Source organism: Rattus norvegicus, chromosome 10, assembly GCF_021556685.1.
Source record: "Rattus norvegicus strain SHRSP/BbbUtx chromosome 10, alternate assembly SHRSP_T2T, whole genome shotgun sequence".
Classification (NCBI taxonomy): Eukaryota; Metazoa; Chordata; class Mammalia; order Rodentia; family Muridae; genus Rattus; species Rattus norvegicus.
In genome coordinates this window covers 51,020,754-51,043,521 of record NC_141543.1, presented here as the reverse complement: position 1 = coordinate 51,043,521, position 22,768 = coordinate 51,020,754, and the positions used below count along the sequence as shown (strand labels likewise).

The 22,768-nt window shown below is 45.7% G+C and overlaps 1 protein-coding gene across 9 annotated transcripts in view; it reads left to right on the top strand.

The window, feature by feature from the left end:
- Positions 1–22,768, top strand: part of Tom1l2 (target of myb1 like 2 membrane trafficking protein) — a 122,123-nt gene that overhangs the window by 59,358 nt on the left and 39,997 nt on the right. For 6 of the 9 annotated variants that reach the window (XR_015630776.1, XM_087572887.1, NM_001399549.1 and 3 more), the window contains 3 exon segments: positions 9,487–9,571; positions 14,955–15,033; positions 19,375–19,524. Coding sequence is in view for 8 of the 9 variants with exons in the window: in XM_087572887.1 (XP_087429013.1) it covers positions 9,487–9,571; positions 14,955–15,033; positions 19,375–19,524 (314 nt within the window). In the remaining variant the exon portion in view is untranslated. 9 annotated transcript variants of the gene reach the window in all.

The following is a 22,768-nucleotide window of genomic DNA, read 5'->3' as shown; positions in this document are numbered from 1 at the left end:
AAGCTCCTTCAGCTCTTTCAAAAAATTAAATTTAAAAAATATATTAATGCTTCCCAAAATGATCTATAGATGTAGGGAAAGCTATCAGAATGACACTCACAGTTTTTTTTAAAGTTAAAAAACAAAAAACCTGATGTAGAATTCTCATGAACTCTGAGGGAACTTGCAAATAGCCATCACACGCAGGAAAAGAACAAAGTTGGAAAATACTTACTTCCTGGTTTCTAGGAAACCAGATAATCAAAACAGCATAGTTCTGACCTAAAGGTGACATATATGTCAATAGCAGAGTAAAGCAGGGAGCCCGGGAACAAGTCTCTCATATATGCTCAATATGTTTTCAACAAGGTGCCAAAATCCGTTAGTGGAGGAAGAGTCGTGGTTTTTACTAGTGGTGTTGGGAAAATAAATACACACCCATAATAATAAAGTTGGGCCTTTATCTTATACACAGAAATTAACTCCAGATTGATCAAATTCCTAAGCAAAAATGCCTAAACTGTAAGTCTTAGAAGAAAACAGGAGAAAAATCATATTGATTTAACAATTTCTTGGGTGTGACACCAAAAAATAAAAACAACAAAAGAAAAAAATAAACGTGACTTTATGGAAATGAAAGCTTGTTTGGTTGAGTGTGGTGGCGTGCCGTTATATAATCCTAGCACTCAAATAGGAATTGGGGGGTCCTGAGTTCTAGGCCAACCTGTGTTGTACAGTGAGCTCTTCTCTCAAAAGATAAAGACAACCCCTTTTATGTGTTAAAGAATATTTTTGAGAGAATGAAGAGCCAACCTACAAAATTTGAGGAAATATTTGCAAGGAATATATCAGCTAATGAATTAATATTTAGAATATGTAAAGAGACTCCAAAACTGAACCACAGAAAAAACCCAAACTGCCCAATTTAAAAAATGGGCAAAGAATGTTAGAAGAGAGGTCTCAAAAGAAGACGCACAGATGTCTGGTGACTGTGTTTACATGAACACATGCTCAGCCACAGTCACCAGGGAAACGAAAATCTAAACACAAGCTTCTCCTTCACATTCACTAGGCCAGGATTACACAATTGATCTCAGTTCTGCTTCAAAGGCCTGGATATTTACTCTATGTTGTCCCATCTGGTAACAAAACCCAATTTTGGATGTGGAGGTTTTCATCTAAGACAGATTCTGAAGCTGCCCCATTACACCTTAGTTTATAAGAGAGGGTCCATCGACCACCTTTTACGTAAAAGTTTCCTATAATCCATACATCGACACAAACTGGAATCATCTGAGGGGAAGGAACCCAAAGGATCAGACATCTTCTTGACTAGGATTGATGGGGGCCTGCCAGTTCACTGTGAATGGTTCCACCCCCTGGACAGGCAGCCTATCTATAAGAAAGCAGACTGAGCAAGCCATGGGCAGCAAGCTTATAACCAGTGTTCTTTCGTGGTTTCTGCATTCCTTCCTTCCCCCAGATTTCTGCCTTGGGTTCCTGCCCTGACTTCTCTCGGTGATAGAGTGTGGCCTGGAAGATGTCAGCTGAAATAAACCTTTTCCTCCCCAAGGTGCTTTGGACACTGTGTTTTGTCACAATAGCAACCTAACGAAGACATATACTAGTACTCAAATGATAGACAAATGGCTTCTGTTTAAGTGAGACATGTTCTTACTTCTTACATAGTGACACTTGTTTTTTTACCTAGCATTAGCATTCGCACATCGAAATCAAAGCTGTGCTGACAAGCAGTAGAAGCACATTTCAAGGATATGCAGTTCGTTCCCGAAACATTTGCACAGCTGCATTCTTTGGGCTACCAAGAGCAATTGTTTTAGTTATTAATTACTTTTTTTCCAAAGAGAATCTCTCCATCTTTTCACCCTCTTTTTACATCATGCGTGGTATTGATAGACCCTTGTGAATGACAAAGCAGTCATTTACAAATAGTGGGACTCTGCCCTTCTGATGAGTGCAGAACCACATAGGAGCTTGAGGTAATCTTAATCAGGGTCCATAGAAGGCACAAGTGTGGCCGGCATAGAGGCGGGCAGTGTTGGATCCTTGTATGTAAGATGAGGAGTGGATGAAAAAGAACTTTAGCATCAGTAAGATTAAGAGCCACATGGCTGTGGTGCCCTGTCTGCCCTGCTCTACCCATGTCATGGATGTGAGAAAGACAGTTCAAGGCCAGATACCAGCAGCTTTGGGGCTATCAGGGAATTCAGAGCATTGTGAAGGTAGCTGGTGAGTAGCCAGCTGATAAAGACAGAGATGGCACCAGAAAGAACGGTACAAGGCCCCCGTCATTGAGCTAGGAGAGAAGATAGTGAGGCCTGAAGCTCTGAAGAGGTAGAGGCCTCAGTCCCCGTGCAAGTCTGGGCCAGCAGAGTAGTCTGCAGCCCAGGGCTCCTCAGAGACATGTAAGATCAGTTCACAAAGTCTCACCATGAAATAATCTGACTGTCCAGTCTCTGCTCTTCCTGCCACACTGGCTGACTCTGAACACCCCTTCCTTGAAGGTGTCCTTTCCCAGAAGAGGTGTCTCAGTACCTCACTCCGTCACACACAGAAGAGACTCATCTGTGGCTTTGCTCCAGCAGCTGTCTCAGCAGGAGGCTCATCTTGAAGCAAGGGGGCCTGACTGTGAGCACGTTCTGACCTTTCAAGGCAGACCAGGCAGGCGAGAGGCCACCTCGGCAGGGCGTTTCAGTGCTTCACAGAACTTGGGCTGCCCTTTCGTAAAGCCACCAGGGACACAGACGTGGGAGGCTTTATAGAGGAAATACTAAATCAATGAAACGTTATTTCTAAGTTTGGTTTAGCAGCAGAATCTGTTAACCGTGTATTTGCCCCTTCCTTCCTCTAATAGTACCAGCAAGGGGTTCAAAGGCATGGCAACTTATTCTTAGGGTCAGCACGTTTATTTCAATTACTGGGGTTTTGAGTTTTCCAGCTAAATGATACTCATTTTGGTTATAAGGAACCAACCTAGAAGAGTACTTCTTTATTCCGGATTCATTGGAAAGCCACACCTGCTGAAGCCAGAGGAGGAATCAAGGCTCTCAGAGCAGCTCAATCAATTCTTATTTTTCTCTTCATAAAAGGATTTCCATCAGATGGGAACAAAGTTGTGTCTGATTGATTAAGGTCACTCAATGTGGCCTCCCTTATTTAGTCTGGCCTCCAGGCTAGAGGAGAGCAAAGTTCATTTCTTTTGGCACGTAAATTGTCAAGTCCTAAAAAAAAACTTGCTGTAATGGTAGAAGCACAGTGCTCCAGGAAGCAATAGGCAATAGGCAAATCCTTCCTGCCAGCCATGAGCTGGGATGGATAAAGACTAATACAGCAGTGACCATGGTTGCAAAGCCTTGAACTTCCTGAGGCTATGTAATGGCCAGGAGCTAGAATAAGTAGAATAAAGCAACCAGATATCCATCCTACCACACCACCCTAATATTGTTGCCATAGCATTTGCTTCATTCAGAAAAGACTACCTCCAGCCTGGGGTTGGGCCTGGTGTTGGGTCAGAAACCCCTCAAGAAGTACTCATACTCTCTGGAGCATGGTTTTCCTGCCTGCCCAGCCCTCCCGTGCATCAGTCCTAAGGCAGCCTGCTGAGAGGAGCTCTCAGTGGGTTGGTTTCTTGGCTGCCATTCTACACTTGGATGCTAAATATACAGACTTCAGAGGCGCCAGCACTAGAAGGCAAAAGAGCACTGGTTTAGCATTTTGCATTCAGCGACATTCTTTTGGTGAGTCTAGGGAAGAAAACAGCCAAATGATCTCCCCAGTCAGCAAGTGTGGGTAGTAGCCCAGAGTTATCAGAACAAAGAATTCAGGGTACTTCAGGCCAAGCCAGAGAAAGAAGAGAATGGGGTTTGATGGGTAGAAAGCTCATTGGGTAACGGGTCAATAACATGCACTGAAGTTTCTGGATTTCTCTCAGTAGGGAGGAGTAGCCCCTGCAACGCAGGTGTTCCACACAGCCATTGTCGCCTACTGCTTCAGCTTCCTGACGTCCTTTCTGAATGTTCACAGTAGAAATTCCATTTCCATTGAAGAGTCAAGAGGACAAACTTTCATTTCTTAGTCCTGCTTTATGGGCTATCCTTCTGTACAGCCCCTGTCTATGCCTGTTCCTTAGAAGGAAGATAACAGAGGCAGGAGAAGGTTCACAAAGTGCCCTTTGACCAGGCTGCAGGCTTCAGTGCAGCTCTTCTACAGCTTGAAGGCCAAGCAAAGCCGTTTGGTCCAAATGCCAAGATTGACAAGAGCCTGGGACGTGTCCCATACTATTTTGGAAGCTAAGGAGAAAGAGATGACTAAGACGCCCACATTGACAGTCCAGGTGGTTGATACCTGTACCCTAGTGCCAAGGAGCTTCCAAGGAAGATGTGTATATTCCTTACCACACAGTGACAGACTCTGCATACAGGGCAGTAAGACTGAGCTCAAAGTGCCTGGTCTGCCTCTCACTGCCCATCTATAGAGCATGAGCAGAGGGTGTAGTCTACCATACAAGGTACAGTCTTAACCTTGTCTTAACACATCTCTGTTACCACCAGGCTTCCCAGGATAGTGGCTGAGAACCTCCTTTAATCAGATCAGAATACCTAGGTATGTGTGTTCTAAATACTCCTCAGAAGCTCATGTGTTGGGTTGGGGATTTAGCTCAGTGGTAGAGCGCTTGCCTAGCAAGTGCAAGGCCCTGGGTTCGGTCCCCAGCTCCGAAAAAAAGAAGGTCATGTGTTTAAACAGTGCTGAGGACTCCTAGCTTACCTAGGCCTTCACCAGACATAATTGTGCTGCACAGCTCCCAAGTGATGTGGTGATGTTACAGGCTCTAGGGGTCTGGAAATGGTACAGTCCAGGCGTCTTCACTATGTTTGTTTTCTCTGCCAGAAAACTAAGAAGCAGGACAAATCTGACATGCAGCAGGTAGCAGCCGAGAAATGTCAAGCACCATAAGCAGAATTAGCATTTAAAGGAAGGTGCTTACTGTCGGTGAGGAAACAGACATGCAGTACACAAAGAAGAGACCTCTGCAAAGCAGAGGAGGGACTCAGAAAGCCAAAATCCAGTCTCTTCTTGAGGGATGGTGGATTTTTGGTTTTTGTTTTGTTTTGTTTTGTTTTGTTTTGTTTAAAGCTTCTGAGGGGTTTTCCTTCCCTACTTTGGGGTTTGTCAGTTTGAAGACAAATAGGATGGTTGATTGGTCTGCAACTGTTGCCTAACATGTCCTGATGGGACTCTGACCTGTGTGACGTGTCCTGATGTGGCCTTGAACTTGTCGAGCCAGTCTATCAACAGGGGGCCTGTAAGTGAGACATAAAAGCTCAGGTTTTTATGTCAAGTCGGGAGGGTGGGAAGCTGGCCATCTTGGAAATTCACTACCTTTACTACCTAGCCATGGCCTACCTCTCCGTCTGTCTGTCTACCAGGGAGTCTGTTTAATTCCTGATCTTTCATTAGGAAAAGGTGAAAAAGATGTAGTTCTTGTCATCATGGGGCTCACAGCCCAGAGAGAGGAGACCTCCAGTGACCCAGGGTCTAGTTCTGATCCTGAGCCCGTTTCTTCCAGTCTTATGTTCCCTGTCAACAGACCCCAGTGGTCTTCACATCTCTGTTCTCTCCAACCAGTGAGTCCTCTTATCTAACTGTACTTTTCCTTCCTTTCTGGGTGATTTAAAGTGTGTGTGTGTGTGTGTGTGTGTGTGTGTGTGTGTGTGTGTGTGTGTGTGTGTGTGTGTGTGGTGTATGTATGAGTATATGTATCTGAGTGTAAATGCCCACGGCGGGGGTAGGGGAGCATAAAAGGGTGTGGGATTTCCTGAAGTGGGAGTTGTGAGTTTTCTGACCTGGGTATTGGGAGCCAAACTTGGGTCCTCTGGAAGAATAGCAAATGCTCTGTCTTCATCACTGTTGTTACTGTGCAGAGACACCGTGACCAAGGCAACTCTTACTGAAAAAAGCATTTAACTGGGGCTGGCTTACAGCCTCAGAGGTTTAGTCTGTTATCAGTGGTGTAGAGCATGGTGGGTCACATATTGCTGGAGCAGTAGCAAAGATCTTCATTCTGATCCACAGGCCAAGAGAGAGATCCTGACTGGCATGGGCTTTTGAAACCTAAAAGCACACTCCCGTGACACTCTTCCTCCAACAAGATCATACATCCTAATCCTTCTGCTTCTTCTCAATTGGTGCCACCCTGGTGATTAAGCATTTGAATATATAAGCCTATGGGGACCATTCTAGTTCAAAGAACCATATGCTCTTAACCACTGAACCCTTTCTCCAGCCCATGGATGATATTTTTGTTTGTTTGTTTGTTTTGTTTTGCTTTTTTGAGACAGGGTTTTCTGTATAACCCTGGCTGTCCTGGAACTTGCTCTATAAACCAGGCTGGCCTCAAACTCAGAGATCCACTTGCCTCTGCCTGCTGAATGCTGGGACTAAATGTGTGTGCCACCACTGCCCCATTTAGATGATTATTTTAAAGTTGTTTTCTGTGTGTGCGACAGAAGTTGCCATTCTAGCTGTCTTTTTCTTTGTGTTTTGATTTTTTTTTTCAAGACAGGGTTTTTCCATGTAGATCAGGCTGGTCTTGAACTCACAGAGCTCCACCTGCTTCTGGCTCCTGAGTGCTGGAATTAAAGACACACACCATCACTTTCCAGCTTGTTGTAGCCACTTTTGAGTATACAGTTCTGTAGCATTAAGTACATTCCCATTGTTATGCAACCACTGCTGCCATCCGCTCTCAAAACAACGTTGTATTTCCTGAACACAGCTCCCATTCTTCCTCAGTCCCTAGCAGTCCTGCCTTGTGACTCCTGTGTCTACCCTAGATACCTCACAGGAGTGTGGCGATGCCACATTTGTCCCTTGGACCTGGCTGGTTCCACACAGAACACTCTTCAGGTACCAGAATTTCCTTCCTCTGTGAGGCTGATGAGTCCACTGGCCATATATCCATTAACCTATGGTGGGTAGTCAGCTTTCACCCTCAGAACACTGTGGACAATTCTGCTGTGAGCATGAGTATACACATACCCAAGGAAATACCCAAACATAAGTTATGGGTTCTGTGTTTAGTTTTTTTGAGGATCCACAATACTGTTTCTATAATATCTGTACTCTTTTGCATTCTCAGTAGAGAAGAATTCCAGTTTTTCCACATCTTTACCAACATTTATTATCTTATGCTTTTAAAATAATAGCTAATGGAGCAATGAGCCAGTAGCTGTTAAGAGCATTGGCTGCCCTTCCAAAGGATCAGAGTTCAGTTTCCAGCACCCATATGGTAGCTAACAACTATCTGTAACTATAGTTTCGGGGGATCCGATGCCGTCTTCTGGCTTCCACAGGCATTGCATACATGTGGTACACAGGCAAAGCACTCAGAAACAAAAAATAAAATTAAGTGTGTGTGTGTGTGTGTGTGTGTGTGTGTGTGTGTGTGTGCGTGCATATATATTATGAGTATGAGTTGATATCTATCTTTTGTGGCGGGTGTTGTTGTAACGCTAGTGACTAGAACCAGTGCGTCACTAATGTTAGCAGGCATTTTACCACTGAACTATATATATCTCTACGGATAGTCTCTAATTCATAATCCTGTTGCCTCATCTTCATAAGTATTTATCACAACTAATTTATAGAAGTTTTTTATTTGTATATCCCTAAAGTAAATATTTTTGATCACATATCTCTCATATGATCATTTATATAATATTATATAATAATATAAATACACTTATATTTCTTCTTGGTAGAAGTGCCAATTTGGAGTCTTTACTCCATTTTTGTTATTGTTCTTTGTTTGAGATTCTACAGCTCAAGCTGGCTTCAAACTTGTGATCCTCTCGCCTCAGCCTCTCTAGGGTTATAGGCATATACCATCATGTCTGGCACCCTTTCTCTCTCATCATGTGTATATCATGAGCCTCTTATACTATACTAACTCTTAAGTTTATTAAAGATGTGAACACAGGTTGAAAACTTTTTGTCTACAGAAAGCCATTGTTTTGAAGATTTATTTATGTATATGTATGTAAGTACACTGTAGCTGTCTTCAGACACCAGAAGAGGGCATTAAATTCCATTACAGATGGTTGTGAGTCACCATGTGGTTGTTGGGGATTGAACTCAGGACCTCTGGAAGAGCAGTTGGTGCTCCTAACTGGTAAGCCATCTTGCTAGCCCAGGAAAGCCATTTTAAAAACAATTATTTTATTATGATACATAGTTTTGTTGTTGAATTGCAGGGTCCTTTATATTTTGAACATTTATATTTTATCATATGTATAATTTTTGAAAGATTTTCTCTCATTCCACAGGTTGCCTTTTTATTCTGTTGTTTGTGTCTTTAATGCATGATGGGGGCAGAGTTTGGTAGTGCTGAGATCAAAGCCAGGCTTGGGGGAAGGTAGGTACCTGCCACTCAGCTCTGCCACTGAGCCCCAAATTTTCAATTTGATTATTTTCCCATAATGATTGCCTATGCCGTTAGTGTTAGATCCATGAGATTATCGTCAACTCAGGTGTCATGGAAGTTCTCCCCGCTTTCTTCTAAGAGTTTTTAGTTTTCAACACTGTGTTCACATCTTCAATAAACTGAATTAATATAGTGTAAGAAAAGTGTACAACTATCTTTTTGCACATGGGAAGTTATTTTAGGAGAATTATTTTATTATGCTTTGCCTGCATATATATCTGTGTACCATGTTCATGTCTCATGCTCAGGCATGATCCTCTGGAACTGGAATTACAGATATTTGGGATCCACCATGTGCTCTCTGGAAGAGCAGCCATCTTAACCTCCATCTCTCCAGCCCAAGGACCATTTTTTTTCAATGCCCAGATTGTCCTTTCTTCTCCATTAAATGCTCAGCAGGTTGTTATATGTCAGGGACTCAACACCATGTGTTTCATTTAGTGAGCTTTATGTCATTATGAAATGGTGTCAGTTCAAGGTCAGCTGGCTCTTTGGTGGGAAATAGGTCGGTGAGCCATATAGCTCCCTCTAGCGTCTAGGAAGCAGCAGTTGGCAGGGGTTGGGGATTAAGATCTAAACTGTGATGTCACACTTGCTGCAGCTCACTGAGTTTTCCCTCCTTCCTTCTCTCCTGAGGTGTGGTTTTAACCACTGCAGATGCTTTTTCATGATTATGATAGCAGATATGTATAGAGGACAAATGGTGTGCCAGGTGTTTCCTAAGGGATCACACCTATTAAGCCATTTAACTTTTCTGATGAGATGTGTGCTATAGTTTTGACTAGGTTTGGTACTTGTAAGTGGTGGAGCCTATGTTCCAGCTTGGCGGTTTGGCTCTGAATCTGCAGTCTGTAATGGAGACAACCTTGGTCCTTAGGTTGAGCATTCCTTGATGTTCTCCTGTGAAAGTCGTAGCCCCAGGAGTGGTTCTAGTCTCTTTCCATTTCTTTCCAGGGCCCCATATTCCAGGAGAAATATAAAGCAGTTTCTTTCTGATTTCACAGAGAAGGCAACAGATGGCTCCCTGCAGAGCGAGGACTGGACACTGAACATGGAGATCTGTGACATCATCAATGAGACAGAAGAAGGGTATGTCTTCCTGGGAAACGCCTTGTCTCGGTTTGGGTGGGATATCATACATAGCTCAGTGTGGTGGGTTCAACTGTGGGGGTCTGTTTTTAAAATTATTATTGTTTTCGATCTGTTTGCTTTGGCATTAATAAGCTGAAATTCAGTAACCTGTCTTTTTCCCACTGCACCCTCCTCACATCCCTATGGCAGTGCCTGGCTTCCTGTACTGATTGTTTACCTCTCCCCATTCCTCCTCAGGCCCTGCTTCCATGTTGCAGACACAGGGGCTGTCTGTGCCATAGGTTGCTCTCTAGGGTGCCCTGGAGGTAGGCCCAGCTCATCCTCAGATAAAGGAGTGACAGAGGGGCACCCACGGCTCAGAGCGGCTGAACATGTTTGGTGTGTGTGGACTGAGCGTACAGCTTGCCCTCTGGCTTCTCTGTACTGCTTTAGTCCGTTCCTGGTGTTATTGAGCTCTGTGTCCTCTCCTTCTCTAATCTCCACTCTGTTCACACTTCTTACAGACTAGTCTGTTTAGGGCTTTATCCATAAACGCCCCATTTACTTTTACTACGTTCTTTTCAACTCCAGAGTGTCCAGGAGAACAGTTGGGACTCGGGTAGCCTGGCTTGTAGATTGGTGGTATTATCTACTTGCAGTCTTCTCAAGCCGGTCCTGCATTCATTTGACAGAGACTTAACGGAGTGCCTGCCGTTTGCAGACACTGTGGTAAACGTGAAGAGCACAGCAGTGAGAAAGACACAATTCCACCTCTTGGGGAGCTGCCAGATTGGAGCAGGGAGGCAAACTGTGAACAAGACAAACCACATAAGCTGGTCAGGTGGGCTGCGCCCTGTAGGGAACTCTTGGAAGGATCTAGGCAGATGCGGTGTTGTGGTCTGGCTTTAAGTTTGAATGGCCATCCCATGTTCAGAATGGACTTCCCAGGGCAGGAGAAAGGCAGAGCAGGTAAACCCATAGGGTTCTTGCAGCCACCCTGTTGTGAATTGATGATGTGGTGGTAAGGATGCAGGAGATTCAGAGATTAAAGCTAATGGAATTTGCTGGTGTGGAACATGAGGGAAATGTCAAGGATAACACCAAAGTTTGGATGGAGCAGCTAGTGCTGAGGTGGAGCAGGCAGAGAGCAGATCTAGGTGTGAGCTAAGGTCAGTGTGTGGCCCACCCCAGGGCTTGCCCAGGTGCTGGGGCCTGTGGTTCAGCCTGTGCGCAGTACGGCTGTCTCCACGGGAGCAGGACTGAGGTGCCTTCTAGAATGGCATAGAGCTTGGCTTCTGGAGCAGCGTGACTTGTCCTCAAGGGAGTATAAGAAGTGGGTACAGATGGCCTAGGGTCAGGCACATGGCGAGGGAGCATCAGGAACCAGGCTGGAAGTGTGGCTCAGAGCAGCTTCTCATCTGCCCCTTTCCCTGAAGAGCACCCTTGCTTCTTCCCCAGCTCCCATCAGCTCCTGATGCAGGTTCCAGCCAGTGACTTGCTCACTAGCAAGGCTTCCAGAGCATTAAGTTTTTACCAGGAAGCCCTTAATCACACACCTCTGCAGCCCTTCTAAAGGCCCTTCAACCTCACTAATTTTTCTTTTAGCACCTTGAATTCTCCCCAATTTTGTTTCCAGTCAGATATCTAAGCATTGAGGGCAGAAAGTCCAAGAACCTTGGGATCTTCTTCCTTCCAAATGATCTAAGTCCCTTTCAAAGTGTGAGTAACCAGGACCTGCTTTCTCAGTCACTGCTCTAAGAAGGGCTGCTTGTGTTTCCAAGCACCCTAACCTCTTGTTCGTGTGTGTTGGAATGGCAGCATGGTAATTCTTGAAGAGTTGCTGTTTGTAATGTGTCTGCTGAAATCCCTCCCACATGGGGAAAGAGAAAACAAAACCCTCCCTCCCTCCCTCCCTCCCTCCCTCCCTCCCTCTCTCTCCTGCTCCTGGCTGAGGGCTTCTGACTATTGTTCCTCATGTTTCTCCCAGCCCGTCTCCCTGTCACTAAGTGGTTCCCGTCAGCTGTTGGATCCCAACATAAATCTCACTCCTCTGGCCCCTTCCCTCTTGTCATATTATGTGGTATTGTACTTGGGCTTCAAATCTCTGTGATGTCTCTTAGGATCTATCCTGTCCCACAGCTACTATTCTGTGCACTTCATAAGGGCAAGAATTCCCTCTGTTACACTCAGTATTTTATCTCTGCCACAATGCAGCTGACACATAATCAGCTATGTGTCTCTGTTTGTGTGTGTTGTTGGGGGCAGGTCTCATATATCAGAGGCTGACCTCAAACTTGCTATATAGAGAAGGATGACCTTGAATTTCTGAGCGCCCTGCATTATCTCCTGACTGCTGGGATCACAGGTGTGCACCATCACACCTGGTTATTCAGTGCTAGGGATCAAACCCAGGGCACTCTACAGAGCCACATCTCAGCTCCAAATTCAGCTCTTAATAAATATTTTAAAGTGTGTAAAGAATGAATGAAGTCCCTAAGGCAGTCTGATGAGAAATGCAAGCATGTAAATAAAATCTTATTACAGCATGACAAGGGTTGAGACAGAGACAAAGAAACAGCAAGAAAAGCTGCATATAGCTACAGAGACAGACATGTGCCATGACTCGCAGCCAGCCTGGGTGCTGTCAGCAGCAAAGCCTTTTTGAAGGAGATGACACTTCAGTAGACTCATATAGGATACTAGGATATGAGCAGGACAAGACAGGTGGATGACAGGGAGAGAGGTGGAACCTCCAGGCTGGAAAGCAGTGTGTACATCAGATGCATAGAAGCATGGTTGTGTGGGTTAAGGGATGTGGAGCCTGGAGCCATCTACCTGGGCTAGAAGCTTATGTCACCACGTACTTATACAAGCCATCTCCCTGTGCCTCAGCTTCACCACAGGTAAATGATACCAATAGTTCTCATTTCATAGAGTTATAGTAAAAATTAGAGAAATAAACACACACGTGTACATACACACACACGCGCGCGCACACACATACACACACGCACACACGCACACACACATGCACACACACGCACACACACATGCACACACACGCACACACACACACACACACACACACACACAATCAGATTCAAGGCAGGCTCTGATGAGGATCCAATGATCTGGATCATTTTATGACTGTTTTGATGGTTCCTAACTCACTGAGACTTTATTCTACAGCCTTTATCCTAGAGTAACACGGGAGATCCAGTAAATGCAGTAGAGAGGAAGGTTGCTGGGTGGGGGTGGGGGTGCAGGAGGAAGCTGTGACGTAGCTTGCAGCTGTTTGAGAGCCACCGAAGAGCTTCCCACTGCCAGACAGGAAGGCTCGCAGGAGTCTGAGAAGGGTGCAGGTGGCCAAAGACTGGTCCTGAGGTGCAGAAGGACTGCCCCATGGGGCCCCACCTGAGAAAGCTCTACTGAGAGCTCCTGGGCATGGCCCTTTCACACAGTCCATGTCTCCCTTGATCCTGCCCGCCGGCCTGACGGTGGCCTTACTCAGCAGTTGTTCCTCCAGCCTTCAGTATCGTTTTCAATATTATGGTTCTTCCAACCTGATCGTGATGCTCGGCTCTGACGCTTCTCCCTCAGATCAGCAGGAAGAATTGCTTCTCCTTTTGCTCTCAGGTAGCACTTCCTGAAGCATAGCACTTGGGAGAGGATTTTCAGTTAAACCTAACCAGAGTCTGCCTGCTATCTGATTGGCCTCCACCCACAATCTGGGCATTCTGACATACTGTCAGCCAGAAATACACAGTCCTCCAGGGTAGTGCCTGCTTTTCTCATCATGGAAATCCAAGAGGAGATGAAAGAGAGCACATAGAGAGATGGTGCAGCCTGTCAGTCTGGGGTGACAGTGCTGAGCCGAGCTTGCAGACAGCAAACCAGTGTGCTTTAACCATTAAGTTGCCTTTCTTCAGCCCAGCCCATCCAAGCACATAGCTGCTGAAATGCTGTTTTTATAAAATCTGCATCCCTGTTAGAAATTGCCCATCTGTAGAACCCTTGAGTCTTGTCAGGTACACCTTTAATCCCAGCACTTGGGAAGCAGAGACAGGTGGATCTCTGAGTTCAAGGCCTGCTATAAAGAGAAGCCCTGCCTTGAGAGAAAATAAAAAAAAAAAAGGTGCTGTATTTGGTGGTCTTATTTCAGGTGTGCAGTACTCCAGGTGTGCAGTACTCCAGGTGTGCAGTACTCCAGGTGTGTGTTTGGCTGGGACTGTGGCTCTTTTATCACTAAGGCTCTGCAGTCTTGTCTGCACTTAAGAGTTCTGATAGGTCTAACATTGGTTTGTTTGCTTGGTTTCCTTCACCACTTAGGGGCTATTATGCTTCCTATGAATTTTAGGATTATTTTCCTATTTCTGTGAAGAATATTATTGGAATTTTGATCAGGATTGCATTGAATGTATAGCTCATACTAGCCAAACTAACCTTTTCCACAAAATTAATTCCAACAATACATGAACATGGGAGTTCTTTTTATCTTCTAGTGCCTTTGTTAAGATCTTCCCTTGGTGTTTTTATGGTAGACATGTTATGCCTCACTGTTAGGGATGTTTCTGTTCTAAGGCTCCTGTGAGTAGAATTGTCCATTTCTTCCTTTGCATGCCCATCAATCACTGCCTTTTCAGAGCTTTTTAGATGTTGATTTGGTAGTCTGATACTTTGCTAAAGTATTGTCAGATCTAAGGATTTTCTGGCAGTCTTCAGGGCTTTCTATGTAGTCCTTGGCTGGCTTAGAACTCTCTCTGTAGACCAGGCTGACCTCCATCTCACTCACAGAGATCCACCTGCCTCTTGCTTCCCGAGTGCTGACCCAGGATTTTATATGTAAAACCATATCATCTGTAGATACCAATGTCTCCCTTTCCCATTGTATCTAGTTTGTTTCTTTTTGAGAACCCAAGTACTGAATGACTCCAGAGAGGGTTGGCATCCTGTCTCAATACTGATTTTAGAGGAAATGCTTTCTGGTTCAATATGATGTTGTGCATAGATTTATCACACATACAGCCTTTATTTTGTTGAGCTATGATCTCTCTATTCCTTGTTTATTCAGGGCTTTTTCATGAAAAGATGTTGAATTCTGTCAAAGGCATTTTTTTCATCTATTGAGACAATCATGTGATATTTATACTTGATTCTATTTATTCTTATGCTTATGTCTTTTGAGCTTGGTTCATTAAAATGTACAAAAAAGTTTTTTATTCTCTTCTTGCAGCTGCATAAAGGCCATGATGTAATTATCCCTGTTTCCTCTTGTAGACATCTCCTCCCCCAGTCTTTTACAGACATGCTACACTGAACAACCTTGATCCCACACTAGTTGACATTGGGCTAGTGCCCCATGAGGCTTGTGAGGATCATAGTTTATCTGTCCTTTTGCCAGGCCAAAGGATGCCATCCGAGCTCTGAAGAAGCGGCTCAGTGGGAACCGGAACTACAGAGAAGTGATGCTGGCCCTGACAGTGAGTATTGTTTCCTGGGAGGGAAAGCCTAGGACACCTACACACAAGATCTACTCCTCCAAGACCCCTCTGCCCACGCAAATGGGCCTCCAGCACGTAGCCTGTGTTGTCATGGTTCAGCAGCAGCTTCCAGGGGACACTTAGGATCCCCAGCCCACCTCTGATGCAGGAGGTGAGCATAAATGTGTAGATGTATACCAGGAGAACATACGATGTGGATGACACTGTTGAACCCCACAACAGTGGGTAGAAGCTCAGGACTGAAGATCCAGAGGCCAGGGCAGATCTTCTCCTGCCCTGAGCCTGTTGAGATGCTGGGAGTCGGTTTACTGTTTATACAGGTGTTCACTTTTATCTGTCCAGAGGAGAATTTCAGATGGTGATGAGATGTTTACAACCGGGGCTGGGAAGATGGCTCAAAGGTTAAGATCACTGGCTGCTCTTCCAGAGGTCCTGAGTTCAATTCCCAGCAACCACATGGTAGCTCACACTATCTATAATGAGATCCGACTCCCTCTTCTGGCCTGCAGGCATACATGCAGACAGGACCCTCACATATATAAAATACATGAGATGTTTACAACAACCTTCTAAAGTGGGCTGATTGCTCTTCTTTTGGACTCTGAGAGGCCTTGGATTTTTACCTTCACAGCTAGGGAAGTACCAAGCTGTGGTATGCCACCATAGAATGGTCTTTTGTTTGAGATAAAAATGAAAATAATACAATGGTTTTTTGAAAAAGTCAGCCAAATGACTCCTTTCAGGGCAAACAGATAAGAATTGTGCCCTTCCTTAAGACATAGAGAACTAAAAAGGGTATTTCAGGTGCTATTTCTGACTTAAAAGCTAACAGTTTTTCAGATGCTGTAAAATCTGGGCCACAGTGGCTTTTTAATAGAAGCTGTAACAAGTCACCATGTCAACTTCTGTAGGTGGAGAAAAGTGGGTTATTTATCTCAAAAATGCTGCAACATATCTTCTTCTTTTTTTTTTTTTTTTTTTTTTTTTTTTCCGGAGCTGGGGACCGAACCCAGGGCCTTGTGCTTCCTAGGCAAGCACTCTACCACTGAGCTAAATCCCCAACCCCAACATATCTTCTTGTAAAGCAGAGGAACTGTCGTGATCTTCCATCCACCCCCCCGACCCCCCCCCCCCCGGAATAAAGTCCAAATCTTAATAGGAGAGCTACCTCAGCCAGGGACATGGGATTTGCACAGCAGAGGAGAAAAGTCAGTTGAGAAATAGGTGAAAGCTTTAATTTTTTACTTCAACGTTGGTAGAGCCCAGGATAAAGAGAGAATCAGGTTTAGTGACATACATCACTGGGGAGCCAGCTCTGCCATGTGTCCCTCTTCATGCCAGTTTCATGGTAACCACTGTATGTAGGAAGCTTTTTAAATTGACTGCATCCCTTGGCAACCTTCATTTGACCTTCCTCATGGCCAAGGCTTTTCTGCAAACCTTGGGAGGCCTGTGGACATGCAGACCCGTTGTTCTTGCAGCTAGCTCCCTGCCTGACACAGTTGGCATGGTCTGTATCTGCCATAATGGCTTTGCTTGTTAGTTTCTGTCAGCCCTGTTCCTTCCTGGTGGCCCTTTCCCAACTGCACATCTGTCCCTGCCTAGGCTGTTAGTATTTATCCAGTGGAGCTAGAGATCCTGAGGGCCTCTCTGCCTGAGCCTTCACATATGTGTTCCTAACATCTGCTTCTCATTGCCTAGAGGCCCCCTTTGTTTATTCCATGGGTTTTGGCTGTATCTCAGAAAGTTGCCACTGTGCTGCATTCCCTAAAACCCACAAAGTCAGGTTTGCCCGGATCCTTTTTGTAAGGGTGGCCTAAAGTAGCTTTGATAGAGAAGACTTCCTGTGCCTCCCACATACAGAGACTTTGGGCTGCTGCAAGCACATGTGCACAGGGCATTTTCCATGGCCAGGATGTGACACACTGACCTTAAGTCTGCTGTATGGGAAAACTGAAAGAAAGAATAGCATCCTGCCCATGGTCTTCCCTAGAAATAGAAGCAGAACTGGGGGTTGACTCCAACCTACTCCCCTGTTTTTAGTTATTTTCACTCAGGTCAGCTTCCTGAGCCTCCTACTGTGCTGATCCTCACCTGCCCCTCAGGAAAGAAGGGCTCAGCACAATTGTCAGAGTCTAGAGAATGAGTAGAGAATCCTAGGAAAAGGTACTTGCAATATGCACAGAACAGAAAGAACAGAACAGAAAGAACCTCTCTTGTTCCTCTTGGCAGCCCCATGGGTCCCTGAGAGTAAGAACTTTTATCTCGGGGTCACCCAGAATCAGATACAGAGATTTTAAAAAAGAGAACTTCCCCTAAGCTGAATAAAATTTGTGGTTATGGGCCTGGAGAGATGGCTCAGCAGTTAAGAGCATTGGCTGCTCTTGGAGAGAACCTAGATTTGGTTCCAGCACACACATAGTGGCTCACAACCAATTGCAGGGAATCCGGTGCCTTCTTCTGGCCTTCACAAGCACTGTACACACTTGGTATACAGACACACATGCAGGCAAAACACCCATACACATGAACTAAAGATAAATAAAATAAGTCTTTTTAAAAATAAATTGCAGTTGTACAGACTCCCCAAAGGTAATGAGTTTACACTTCCTGGGTACACCGAGTAATGTGTGGGGCCTCTAGAAGCACAGCAAGAGGAAGGACAGGGCGGCTCGGGGTTGCAGAGTGGCTGGGTCTCCTAGGGGGAGGTTCTTGACGCTGCTGAGCAGCTTTGACATCTGAAACAGGGCCATGCCTTCCTTGAGAGCTAGCTCAAAGAATAAGAGAAGGACAAATAATCCATGACACAGTTGTTGTTTCTGCGGCCTCACAGCTGATGTGGCTGCTTGCAAGAAAGCTCCAAGAGGGATGACTTGGTCCTCAGGTGGGTCAGGAGGTCAGGACTCCTGAGAATGTGAATCAGAGTTCCTGACCCAGGCTGGGGAAGTAACTTTGTGGTAGAGTGCTTGCCTACTGTGCACAAGGTATGCGGTCAATCCCTAGCTCTCTGAGAGAAGGACAAAACAGTCTCCATCTTTCTCTGGGTCAGTTTTTCCTTTCTAAGCCTCTTAGCTTTGAAAAATAAAGTACCAAGTATACTTGAAGGGACCATAGTAGTTATGAGAATGGAATGAAATTATATGTAATATGGAGGGATCTCACTGTACCTGGTATGGAACCAGCATTCAGTCTGTGTCATAACTGTGAACCTTTTTTCTCTGCACATTGTCAAGGCAAAAGCCTGTGGCCGGAACCACTTAGGGAGTAACTTAAAGCTAATTCTTGGTCACACAGGAACAGCGAGGTGGTTAGAAGTGTCCTCTGCTGTGGCATTATTCTTGCATGGGCATTTGCTAGCAGGCCCTCGAAGAGGGAGTTTGGGAAGGACTGGGTGATCCTTTGGGCTGTTTTCAAGAGAAACAGAGTCAGAAAACTGTGTTTCAGGCTGGAGAGGCCCTCCCAGTACTCCCAGTACCTCTCCCGGGAAAATGCAAGAAGCCTTGGATGCAGCAGCCTTCTGAAGTGGTCCTGATGGTTGTCTGTCCTGTGCAGGCTGCAGAAATAGTTCATATATCCTCTCTAATTCTCCCTGCAAGGGAGAGCTCCTTGCTCCCACTTTCCAGATGAAAACACAGAGGCTGAGTGGAACTTTCCTGGGTCATCGGGGAGGGAGTAGCAAATCTGAGTCTGTCTCCCACTGCCACTTGATCATAAACTGACAGCCATCCTTTCAAAGCTACTGAGTCCAAGGGACCTCCTCAGATAAGACTGGAGTGAGCAAGGTCTCACTGAAGAAGGGTGGGTGGAACCTAACACTAACTGACAGCCGGAGCCACACACTGTTTGTCAAAGGTTGCAGGACATGGTTGTCCCTGACCTTATTTGCAGAGCAGGAGTATGTTGGGGATCTGTATTTGCTCTCTCACACACAAGGGTCAGTAATTCACTCAGCAACTTCCTCTTGCAACAGAGCCTGGGTCCCATTGGCTAAGATCTTGCACCCAGGCCTAGAGGGATGAATTAAAATGTTAATTTCCAGTAACCTCTCAGTCATTTTGACACAATTAGAAGACCATAAAAAACCTGTCTCAATTACCAACCTAATTGCCGGGTTACTGTGCAGGGCCAGGACCTTCAGGCAACATAGGATTGTCATTCCCTAGGAAGAGGGATGATTGAATTAGTGTGGGGATGTGTGAGGGTTGGCTTTGGAGATGGAGCAGGAGGATGATCTGGAAGCATGACTGAAAGGGGAGGGACTCAGCTACCCTCCCTCCTGTTCCAGTGTGATGACCTTCCCCCAACCCCCCACAACTTCAGGTGCTGGAGACTTGTGTGAAGAACTGTGGCCATCGCTTTCACCTCCTTGTAGCCAACCGAGACTTCATTGACAGTGTTCTGGTCAGAATTATCTCTCCCAAGAATAACCCTCCCACCATCGTCCAGGACAAAGTGCTTGCTCTAATTCAGGTGAGCTGGCTTCCCTCACCCCATTTGTCAGGTATGCAAGATGGCGACTGCGATACGTGCTCATGCTTTCCCATTATTTCGGAGAAAAATATACAAATTTGGGGAGTTAAATATTTGTTACAAAATACATGTACATTTCAATACAAGCATGTTTTGAAATGGCCTTTGGAGAGCAGAATACAGTATAGAATCCAGGGCTGTGCTTGGGGTGGGGAGCAAGGTGGGTAAGAGGTGAGGCCAAAGTGGGTAGGGCTTATGGGTTGTGTGTGCTGAGTGAAGGCCTTGGAGTTGGTCCTGTAGAGGTAATGGGGAAGCATTAAACATTTCTGATCTGGGTTGTACACAGATTTTAGACAAAGCACCCTACTGGCATGGTACTGAACCCATAAGCACATCCAATATGCATGAGTAGTGCATGGGCAAGAGCCACGATGAGAGGGAGACTGGGTCAGAATGTGAGTGTGACTCCAGAAGGGGCAGTGGCTGGTAGGCTGGCTTAGGAAGGCTGACAGACACACAGACACACAGAATAACCAGGAGACCACTGTAGATGAGAGGCTCAGGGATGTGCGAATACACAGGAGCCTGCTGCTCTGTCTAGAGAGTTGTCCCGGCTCCTGGAGCACCTGTCTCTTCCTAGTGCTTGCTGCAGAGAACCCCCACCCTGAAGCACAAGTTTGGCTTTCTTTCCTAATCACGATCCTCCTTGTGATTGTCAGGTACAGCTTTGCTGTCTTTTCTGTTCAACTCAGTTGGTTCCCGGAGAGCCCTGGAATGCTGTGTCCTAGGGTCCTGAGCATTTGATTGTCAGTATTGAATAGTAGTATTTTTTAGATTAGTGGATGAATGTAGCTCATTGAGGCTAAGAGAAAGGGCAGGGGTGACAGAGCCCTCTCTCATGCTCTGCTGTCATTTTGCAACCCTCCCTCAATCCTGGAGTGTACTTCCTCAGTTGCACCCACTCCTCTGCTGCGATTGCAGACTTCCAGGGAAATGAATGGTAGCTTTCTCTTACAAAAGGTGGGACATCCAGCTTAAACTCTGTATTCTGGGTCAGGCCCCTACAAGGTTCACACTAGCTACAGAACTGGAAAGAGACATTCATTGAGGGCTTGCTCACCTGAGGCCTCCTCAGGCTCCTAGGTAAACACAGCCAGCTTGATATGGTATGATCTGCTGAGGGAATACAGGACCCCTTCACTGGCTTGGCCCCACAGGTCTCTGTCCCAGAGGTGCCTGTTCCTGCCTGCTCTGACCTTACAACTTTCTCATCTGATCACTACTTCCCTAAATCTAGCTTCTTCCAGGTCCTCCTGCAATACTTCTAACCTTGGGCTGATGTTTAACTCCTGGGCATCTCCCTTCTCTATAAAATGAGGCTGGGTTTCTGCTCTTCTGCTCTTGGGCATGTAGCACAGGGGCCTACCTACATCTGTGTCCTCAGGCCACCCCACTGCTGACTAGCAGCAGTGTACACTAGCCTAAAGTCTGACCGTGTGAGCTATAGTTTGTTAGCCTTCCTAATGGACATGGGTGCTTTATGTTTGGAGTTGCTGCACAAGCCGCCAGTGTATTTTCTTGGGGAACACATGCATTTTTTTAACTAGGCATGTATTGAGTACGTGAAGTTGACAGTTTCACTTCAGTACCGCAAGAGAAAGTACTGGGTCAGGAGGTACCCAGAACTTGTAGCTGTTCCACACCCTTACCAACGTGCCACTTTCTGTCCTTGCAGTCCGTGTGATGAGCTTGGTGTAGTAAGTGATGAGCTTGGTGTAGTGCTTTGCCATGTTGTATTTAACCCTTTATTGACTATGTGAGCGATTGTCAGTGCTCAAGGGTTTGGCAGCTGTGATCTCAACCAACTTTAGCTGCAAACTATGGCAGAAAAGTTAATTTGTGTGCCGAGCATGTACGGATCCTCCCTTGTCATTACTCCTCTAGCTATTCATATAACATTGATACTTCACTGGTTGTCTGAATAAATCCCTAAACTAAAAATCAAGAGACAACACTGAGCTAGCTCATACAAGAACCAGATTAGTCACAGACTTTGGTATCCTAACAGCTCCTGGAACCAATCCCTGCATGGATAATAGGAACAACTGTCCTTTCAAAAGCTGAACCAGCAAGCCAGGTGTGGTGGTGTACCCCTGCAATCCCAATTGGGAGGAGGCATTCAAGGTCAAGGCCAACCTTGTCTACATCGTAACTTTTAGGCTAGCCTGAGCTACATGAGACCCTGCCTCAAAAAAAGGATACAATAAATTAGAGTGGTAGCAATCATTGTTTTTCTTTACAGCTGTGAGTGGGTAGTGGTCTTTTAAGTCGAATCCTGCAGGACTGGAAAGTGGTTTTGCTAATGGTGCAGGTGCCAGTATAATCCAAACTCTTCCTTAGTGCTTGGTAGAGCCCAGCTGCTTGGGAAGTCAGGTCAGGTTAGCCCTGCCCCTGCCCTCAGGGAGACAGCAAGTTAAAGAGAGAGACTGGGGTTTGCAGTCAACTGGAGCTGAAGCCTAGGTAGGAAGGACTAGAGCTGGTCTGACTATGGGGAATGATGGAGTGGGCCTTGCCCTAAGTCTCCCATTCCAGAGAAGCTGACTGAATATATTAATACTTGAAAAGCTTTGGAGTAAGAAGCTACACAGACAAGCCCCACCAGTTTCCTACTCGTGAAACATGCATCAGGCTTTTGGGGTGGGATTGGGGTAGGGAAGAGACATCATGGCTCTCCTTCCCAGCTGCCAGCCTGAGCCAGCTGCCTCATACTTCACCTCAAAGACGGAAGCACAGCTACTGCTATGCAGAGGGTGGGACAGCTTTTCTCAAGTCTCTTGTTCCTGTGACGGAGTAGGTGAGAGAACCTGTTCCCTTACGTCTGCCTGCTCCAACCCATCATCTCCCAACCCTTCACTGGATTGCAGTCCCAGGCATGGCTGGCTTAGAATTGACCATAGGAGTGCATTTTCAATAGCATGTGTTTACCATCAGCTGCCCTCGGAGCCAACTGTGAGCAGAATCTGCTCGTTGGGTACAGCTTAGTGCAGAGCCCTAGCTAGGAACGTGAAAGGTCCTGGGTTCCATCTCTAGCAAGACACAAACATACTCAAACACGCACACTCTGATGCCTTCTCCTGTTCTCCATTCTGCCCCTCAGCGAGACTTTCTGTGCCTTCTAATGTGAAGGCTAAAGTTACGTCTTAAGTTTAAATTACTGTGCTTAAGAGATCTATAAAACAATCAA